Source organism: Pongo abelii, chromosome 13, assembly GCF_028885655.2.
Source record: "Pongo abelii isolate AG06213 chromosome 13, NHGRI_mPonAbe1-v2.0_pri, whole genome shotgun sequence".
Classification (NCBI taxonomy): Eukaryota; Metazoa; Chordata; class Mammalia; order Primates; family Hominidae; genus Pongo; species Pongo abelii.
The window spans coordinates 21,495,479-21,505,012 of NC_071998.2; the positions used below are offsets into that span (position 1 = coordinate 21,495,479).

Genomic DNA, 9,534 nt, shown 5'->3' on the forward strand with positions numbered 1-9,534 from the left:
TCTTTTTTTGTTGTTAGTTCTTGTGCTTTTAATGTCATCTCCAAGAAACCATTGTCTAATCCAAGGTCATGAAGATTTACTGTGTTTTCTTCTAAGAGGTTAATAGTTCAGCTCTTAACACTTAAGCTTTGGATCCATTTGAGTCAGTTTTTATATATGGTATGAGGTAGGAGTCCACCTTTATTCTTCTGTATGTGGACATCCAGTTTTAATACCATTTTTTTTAAATAGTATAGAATCTTTGGTATTAAGATTGACTTGATGTTAACTAGAAATTTTCTTGCTAATCTGTCAGCAAAGCAAAACTCTTACTGCCTTAACATCACAATTTTTTCAGGGTATTGGTTGATAATTTTGTTTAAAAATTTAAGTGACATTTTGATAACAGAATAAATTATCTTGTAGGTTTCAATAGTCATAATAGAAAACCATCTGGTTTTGTGGTTAAATTATCTTTTTGCTTTTTTTAGGTGTGTAGTATGCATGTGTGATTTTGAGTCAAGGCAGCTACTTAGAGTCTTACCCTGTAACCACGAGTTCCATGCCAAGTGTGTTGACAAATGGCTTAAGGTAAAGTGATGACATCTTTAAAGGAAATGACATTGAATTTTCTATTTTATTGACCATAGATTAGAGTAAGTTCGTAGCTCAGTGGACAGGAAGGAAGACAAAATGGAAACACAGCTTTCAGTATGATCTCTGCAAATGAGGAGAAAAGGCCAGTAAAAATTAACTGCAGTCAAGAACATAGGAGTGACTATACAAAACCCAAAATGGATGACCTCTTGACAATCAGTATGTCCTTTTTCATGGTATATAGGGACAAGGCCCGAACTTGCTAGGCCACAGTTTGAGAGTTTAGAAGGCTACCTAATTATAGCTCTATTGTCAGAGGTTTGCATGGAGAAAAATACATCTAGTGTTTTTATTTAATTCTGACCATTTTCTCCTTTGTATATATGAACAAAAGCACAAAGGACACAAATCCTAAGAGTGGCTATGCCAGGGTGAAATTATTGCAGGGGCTTCTTTTTTATATATATATTTTTTGAAACAGGGTCTCAATGTGTCACCCAGTCTGGAGTGCAGTGGTACAGTCATGGCTCAGTGTAGCCTTGACATCCCAGGCTCAAGCGAGACTGGGTGTCACTATGTTGCCCAGACTGGTCTTGAACTCTTGGGCACAAGCAATCCTCCCACCTCAGCCTCCCAAAGTGTTGGGATTATATACTGCACCTGGCTATTTAATGTTTTTAAAAAAAAGTTTACAAAAGCTGCTTTTTTACTCTTCATAGTTTCATAGTCTCAAATTGTAACAGTAGAATAAAAATGTGATACAGTAAAAGAACTTTAATAGGCTGGGTGCAGTGGCTCCATGACTATAAAAAAAAAATTATATAGTTATTTTTTAAATTAAGTGTTCCGGTTTGGATAAAACTAGATAACCTTACAATTTGGCGAGGAAGATAGAGTTAAAGTCAGTTCTGAAGGAGCACAGTTCCAGAGTATCTGGCTTAGCCCAAACTCAATCCTGAAGACAAAGAGTCTTAAATTATTTTAAAAGGAAAGCATTATATGTGTAAATCCCTGACACGTGAGGACAGAGAATCAGAAAACCACAAGTTCCATGTGGCTGATAGTTGGAATGTGAGGAAGAGTGGGAAAAGAAAAGGTGTTCAGAGAGAAAATCAATGACCGGCTTGTTGTGAAGCCACTCTGAAGCGTAAAGGAGTTTAGGTGTAATCCTGAAAGCATTTGGGAAGGATATAACAGACTGTGTTTTAGAAGGATTTCTGGCCACTGTTGGAGGATGGAATAAAAGAGGTAATTTCTGAGAGACAGGGAGACAGAATAAAGACATGGTGGGTCAGAGAATGGATAGTGGCAACTAGATGAAAAGAGGGACTGATTTGAGAATTACCATAATGCAGAAATAAGATTATGTGCTGAATAATGGGGTTGTAGGAAGTAGGAGAGCAGGTGATGCTTATGTTTCTTGCATTAGCAACTCCACAAATTATGGTCCCATTTGTTGAAATGGAGAAAGCAAATTTAGGAGCCAGGGAACAGGTGAGTAAGTAGAGCTATCAGCTAGTCAGTCACCTATTTTACAATCAAGCTTCCCTCGGTACCACTAAATGTTTTCTGTGACTTCATTCCATTAAGAATAGCCAAGGGACCAGGAATGGTGACTCAGGCATGTAATCCCAACATTTTGGGAGGCAAAGGCAGGAGGATCATTTGAGGCCTGGAGTTTGAGACCAGCCTGGGCAACTTAGTGAAACCCGTCTTTTAAATTGGCTGGGTGTGGTGGCACACACCTGTTAATCCTAGGTTTTCAGGAAGCTGAAGCAGGAGGATCACTTAGGCCCAGGAGTTCAAGTCTGTAGTGAGCTGTAATCATGCCACTCTGCTCCTGTGGGCAACAGGGTTTAACCCTGTCTCAAAAAAGGGGGGTAAAAAAAGACTAACCAAGCTTTTACTTTAATGTCAACTAAGTTGTTAACTTGGTCCAAACTGGTGAATGGTAATCTTGTTTATATATTTTAACAGACCTACTAAAAAATCATTCATGGCGGCCAGGTGCGGTGGCTCATGCCTGTAATCCCAGCACCTTGGGAAGCCATGGTGGGTGGATCACCCGAGGTCAGGAGTTTGAGATCAGCCTGACCAACATGGTGAAACCCCGTCTCTACTAAAATACAAAAATTAGCCAGGCATGGTGGTGGGCACCTGTAATCTCAGCTGTTCGGGAGGCTGAGACAGGAGAATCGCTTGAACCCAGGAGGCAGTGGTTGCAGTGAGTTGAGATCGTGCCATTGCACTCCAGCCTGGGCAACAAGAGCGAAACTCCATCTCAAAAAAAAAAATTCCTGGGCTAATTCGGAGGTTTATGTGTTAAAAAAAGACAAAAATTGCTTTGTACCTCTTCAGAGGAAGAAAGAATGTAAAAACTGTGGGAAGTAAAAGTAGTTCCATTGCTTTGAATGTGTTTCATTGTATATGTCACAATTTAAACAAGTTTTCCCTTTTGTTTTGTAGGCTAATCGTACTTGCCCAATTTGCCGAGCTGATGCTTCAGAAGTGCATCGGGATTCAGAATGACCAACCTAAGAAGCACAAATTTAGTTTGGGTGTTCCTCATCACATGTATATACGGACTATCCATTGAACTTAATCTGTGTGGCTTCCAGCCCTCCCTTTACCAAAAGGGTCAATGGACCTTTCTTTGCACTGTGTGACTTAATCAACTATAAAAGCTTACAATTAGTCTTCACAGTTATGGGATTGTTATACTAACCGTGTGATTGGAACTCCAAAGACTTTTTCTTTAGCTTAATTTTGTGTGTGCACTAACATTCCCTGGTTTTTGTGTGATCATTCCGAGTGTTGCTGCAAGATTACAGTGGACGTGATCTTTTAGCATGTGCTTTTATAAAAAGTGGTAGCTACAGATGATATAGCAATCTACCTTATATAGAGCCTTCAGAAACTGTGAGTGGAAATGAATGCAGCGTATGACTGTTGGTGATAAGTGTATCTGTGTGAGAGTGTGTGCAACTACTTGTGTGAGGGCATGGTAGCTAACGTGTGTATGAGATCCTATATACCAGCATGTACCAAGAATGTGTGTGTAGTTTTAATTATGCTGCAATGTATAATCTGGTGTGTTATTTAAACAGCACTAGTACTGTACACTGGTTTTTTTCCCCTTGTGTTTGCTGTTGCACACTGATTGCTGAGGGTGCATCAATTACAAGCATTGAATACTCCATCCCCTTCCCTCCCAGTGAATGGAATGAGAAAAGCCTTCTTCCTTTGCTTCAGGCAGCTGTCACCTTCTCTTTATTGGTGGTCCTAAGTGGGTCACTTAAGAAAAAAAAAAGTGTAACAAATTCTCACTCCATGAACCTGATTTTTTTGATTCTGTTGTGGAAATTTTTAAATCTCCAACTTGCTGTTTCCAAAAAGAAGGTGCAATATCATATATCATCAGTTAGCAATATTAGCATTTCAATCAGTGATTTGAATGTTGATATTTTTTCCTTTACATTTCCAGTAAGTTTCTTACAGAAAGTACCTGTGATTTTTTTTAATGTTTAGATTTGTAGTCTATCTGAAGATATTTGATTAATATATTTCTAAGAAGACCACTAGTCCCATGAAGTCTCACCTTGTTGACTTCCACCAGAACAAAACCTGTTAATTCAGCTTGACTTCTGATATGTGTTCTGTGTTCAAGCTCCTGTGGGCAACTAAATTGTTTTAAGAAAACTATATTTCTGTTCATATTAATTCACTTGCCAGACTCCAATTCTGAAAGTTGTCTAGTTCTTCCTTCATCACATGTGCTTCTCATCGAAACCCTTGTTTCAGGATGGATCAAGTGCTGTTATAGCTCATGTTCCTTAGACCTGATTTGTTTTGATGTTTTATTGCTTTTCCTTTTTTGTTTGAATGAGAAAAGTTTAATACAACAGGTGTCCAGAATACTTGCAGTATAAATGAAGATTTGATTTTTGTATAAAAAAATAATGCTGTTAAACAGGAGTTGACCTTCATTTAGTTCATCTAATACATAGCTGTGTGGGGTTTTTTTTTTTAGTAAGTTCTTTGAGCATAATTCACTTTAAAGTCATTTTTCCAGCAATGTTTAAATTACTTTCTCATTCTTTTAGTGTATTCAACATTGTCTGCCTCTTCCTGCAGTTGATGTAATTGCTTTGTTTGCAATAGCACAAGCTGCATTATTCCAGTCAGGACTGTGATAACTTGCTGCCAGCCCCACTCAACTTTCAGTTGGCTCTGTGTCAGTTTTCCACTCAGTGTTAACTACTTGTTACTGCCATGCTGCTTGCCCTCCCTTGAAGTGTCTATAAGCTCATCACAGCCTAGAGTTAAGTAAAGTCAATTCACAGAAGCACAATTTTGCCCTTTTCGAGACACTGTTGCCTCTATCTAGTCCTACAAGTAGGGTTTTGCATACTCTGTTTGCCCCTAGGTTGTCAGTGCATCAGAAATACTTCTAAATAGTGGTAAAAATGCACATGGTTAATGCACATGTTACTTTTAAATCATTAGGATATCCCTTACCTGGTCCTGATGAATAAAAAGTGTGTTAAAGACCAAAATTCTTGGCATAATAATCAGCTACATACAAATCACATATAGTTTAATCTTTTTTAATGAAAATAAATCATGTTTAAAATGGCAAAAGCCCATCTTATACTTTTATATAGCTGCAAAAAATTTATATCTGTACAGATCTAACATAACACTACTACACTCAGTATTCATTTTATTGAAGCATGCAAGTAAAGCACTTTTTCTAATTTATATAGAGGTACCTAATTAACATAGCACATTGTACTAATGACTAGGAGTAGCAGCTTTTTCTTCCCTCCCTCTATGAATTCTTATAGTGTCCCTTTTTCTGTAAATTTTTGAGAGGCAGTTGGCAATTTAGGAGGCAGCAGGGTCTGTTTTGGTAAAATCTTGAATTTCGTTGTTGCACTCTAGTGACTAATCTTTGGGAATGTCTTGTCTTTGCATGGGGCTCATAGAGATGTGTGCAGACTTGCTTATTGTGGTTAGTGTGTCTCAGGAACACACACACAGGTGTTCTGACCAGCTCAGGCTTGCCGCAGTGAGCAACTTTGTGGCTAGCAAAAGAGAACAGTTTATTTGCGCCCAGCCATTGTCACCTTGGGTGATGCACCAGATAGCAGGCAGATGTTGGTTCGTTGGCCTTCGTCCTCTTTCCTCCTAAAATAATATTGGCTTTACCATCTTAACTCAGCTGTGGGTTTTTTGTGGGTTCTTGTTTGTTTTTTGGCGTGAATTGTCATCTTTGGTGTTTTTTTAACCCCCACCCCTCAAAAAAATAAGGCCTCCAGGTATCAAGATCTCATATTAGGATTTTCTGTCCTTAATTTTTTGAGCAAAGTCTGGAAAATGTGAAAGCATATTTAGATTTTATATACTATCTGAAATGTGATTTGTTAAGATTCTTAAATTTGGGCCTCTTAGAATAATTTTGAATGAGATCTGCCGACTCACTTGTGAGAATATTTTTCACAGATATCTTTGGGCCTTTTCATTAGAAGCTGTTTGTCCCCCTGTTGGTACATTTGGTTACCTCATTTTGCCGTTTCAGATTGTGAAAGCTCACAGGGGTGTTTTTTGGAATCATTTGCTGAGTCATTTTCTCAAATCATATTCCATTGTATCAGTTAACATATAGTTTTAAATGTATGTATTATAAATATCTGTAACCAAATCATTTGAAGGCTTGATAAATTTTTAACAAAGTTTGTACATTTTTTATGAAAGTTACTAGTAATGCTTTACTAAGTAGTGCAATGAATTTTTATTTTTAATCCCTGTGCCCAATTTTGGAGTTGAGAGGGTTGTTGGTAATAAATGTATGATGTACACTTAAAACATCTGTTGTGTTTCATGTCACTGTGTTAGGGATGGGGAAGGGTGGTATATGCATGGGGATGGAGAGAGAGCAGCAGGAAGATAGAGCTGGGTTGAATTACTGGCTGCCAGATTCTGTATTTCTGCATTTGTGTAAACAACTTAGAAATGCAAAAGTAACTAGCGTTGTAACATATGGTACATATTTATATAAAATTATATATATATATATATATTTTTTTTTTTTTTGAGACAGAGTCTCACTCTGTCACCCACGCTGGGGTGCAGTGGCTCAATCTCGGCTCACTGTAACCTCTGCAGTCCTGGTTCAAGCGATTCTCCTGCCTCAGTCTCCCAAGTAGCTGGGATCCCGCCACTGTGCCCGGCTAATTTTTGTATTTTTGGTAGAGACAGGGTTTCACCATCTTGGCCAGGCTGGTCTTGAACTCCTGACCTCGTGATCCGCCCACCTCGGCCTCCCAAAGTGCTGGGATTACAGGCGTGAGCCACCGCGCCCGGCCATATTTATATTTTTATAAAGGCCAAGAAGATAGCAGAAAGAGTATAGCCAAACGTGGTATATGCATATTCAACAGTAGACATACATAAGTAGAGCCTGGCAACATAGTGAGACCTCCATCTCTACAAAAATGTTTTAAAAATTAGCTGGGCCTGGTGGCGCACACCTATAGTCCTAGCTACTTAGAAGTCTGAGGTTGGAGGATCACTTGAGCCCAGGAATTTGAGGTTACAGTGAGCTATATTTGTGCCACTGCACTCCAGCCTGGGCAATAGCAAGAAGACCCTGTCTCTTCAGGAAAAATAAAAAAATAAAAGGCTGGGTGTGGTGGCTCACACCTGTAATCCCGGCAGTTTGGGAGGCTGAGTTGGGCGGATCATGAGGTCAGGAGTTCAAGACCAGCCTGGCCAACCTGGTGAAATCCTGTCTCACTAAAAATACAAAAATTAGCCAGGCATGGTGGCACATGTCTGTAATCCCAGCTACTTGGGAGGCTGAGGCGGGAGAATCGCTTGAACCAGGGAGGCGTAGGTTGTAGTGAGCCAAGGTCGTGCCACTGCACTCCAGCCTGGGTGACAGCAGGACTCCATCTTGGGAAGGCGGAAAAAAAAAAAAAAGATACGTAGGTAACTAGAATTCAACTAGAGTTCTTTCTACAAGACTGCAATAGAGAACTAGTTAGATTTGTCCACATTAGCTACAGTTTATATACAACTTACTGTCAACATAATATGGAAAGAGGAGCCTCTGCTTGTCATTTTCCATATATGTTTGTATAATAGTTTTCCTTTGACTAAAAAAGGAAGGAAATAAAAACAATATACATAGCCTGTGTTAATTAAGATTTTACCCTCTTGACTGGCTCCAGTACTCATCTGCCAGAAGTGACCACATCCTGATTTTATTCCCTCCTTTTTCCAACATATGTAGAAGAGTACTTGTGTTTAACTTTGAATGTTTCAAGAAACCCAAAACTTACGCCATGTCTTATGACAGAGGCATTTACTGCTAAGTACCCATGCACTATCCCAAGTCACCCTACTTAAATAAGTCATGGAGGGGCATGGTTCTGGCCAAGGGCCTGTAAGCATAGGCTATGTGGCCTTTCCATGCAGAAGCATACATAAAAGCCAGCTCTCTTCGTCTGCTTGGGTAGTGGCGGCCTGAGTCACTCCCTAGAAAAGATTTGTGTTTTTTGTTTTGTTTTTTTCCCCTGCTCTGTCCCCCAGGCTGGAGTGCAGTGACGTGATCTCGGCTCACGGCAACCTCTGTCTCCTGGGTTCAAGTGATTCTCCTGCTTCAGCCTCCCGAGTAGCTGGGATTAAAGGCATGTGCCATGACACCCATCTAATTTTTGTATTTTGAGTAAAGACGGGTTTTGCCATGTTGGCCAGGCTGGTCTCAAACTCCGGACCTCAGGTGATTCACCCGCCTCAGCCTCCCAAAGTGCTGGGATTACAGGCATGAGCCACCGCGCCCAGCCGGGAGGATAAGATTCTTATGAATGGGATTACATCACAGCCATTGTTTCAGCTCTCTTGTACACTTTAATGAACTGGATGAACAAGACCGTTCAATAAAGTGTAATTAGCCACGTGATTTTAAATTTTGTCAGTAGCCACATTAAAAAGAAAACAGTTGAAATTATTTTTAATACAGTCCAATATGCCAAAATATTTTCTACTGTAATATTAAGATACTTTCTCATACCAAGTGTTTGAAATCCAGTGTGTATGTTACATTGACGATGCATCTCAATTTGGACCAGCCACATTTCAAATGCTCAGTAGCCACATGTGCATAGTGGCCAAGTTAGATGGTATAAGTCTGGACCAGAACTATGCAAAGTTAACCTGGTTTCTAAAGAATTGAACATTACTCGTGATATCCCAAGATGACTTTCTATTATTGTATGCCTTAACAAACTACAGTATGATTTTAAAACATTTTATTCTATATATAGTTGAATGTAACTTTTGTTGCTACAATACATTAGAAAATACTCATTTTTAAAGCAGTCTTAATTTCTCTGAAGCTGCCATAGATTCAAAAACAAAGCTCCTTGTTTGTCAGTAAATCTTCAGATACATTTGCTTGAATTCACAGCTATTTAAAATAATTGGGCCAGGCACAGTGGCTCCTCTCTGTAATCCCAGCACTTTGGAGGCCAAGGTGGGTGGATCACTTGAGGCCAGGAGTTCAAGACCAGCCTAGCCAACATGGTGAAACCCCATCTCTACTAAAAATACAAAAAAAAAAAAAAAAAAAAAAAAAGGCTGGGCATGGTGGTTCACACCTGTAATCCCAACACTTTGGGAGGCCAAGGCAGGCGGATCATGAGGTCAAGAGATCGAGACCATCCTGGCCAACATGGTGAAACCCTGTCTCTACTAAAAATATAAAAATTTGCTGGGTGTGGTGGCGCATGTCTGTAGTCCCAGCTACTTGGGAGGCTGAGGCAGGAGAATCATTTGAACCCAGGAGGTAGAGGTTGCAGTGAGCTGAGATCGCACCACTGCACTCCAGCCTGGCAACACAGTGAGACTCCATCTCAAAAAAAAAAAAGCCGGGCGAGGTAGCAGATGCCTACT

General features: G+C 39.7%; 1 protein-coding gene across 22 annotated transcripts in view; it reads left to right on the forward strand.

Moving 5' to 3' along the window:
- Positions 1–6,444, forward strand: part of RNF38 (ring finger protein 38) — a 153,089-nt gene extending 146,645 nt beyond the window's left edge. For all 22 annotated transcript variants that reach the window (XM_054519705.2, XM_024252427.3, XM_054519704.2 and 19 more), the window contains 2 exons: positions 471–570; positions 3,043–6,444. In XM_054519705.2, coding sequence (XP_054375680.1) covers positions 471–570; positions 3,043–3,105 — 163 coding nt within the window. In that variant the 3' untranslated portion in view covers positions 3,106–6,444. The remainder of the gene's footprint in view (positions 1–470; positions 571–3,042) is intronic.
- Positions 6,445–9,534: the final 3,090 nt, after the last annotated feature.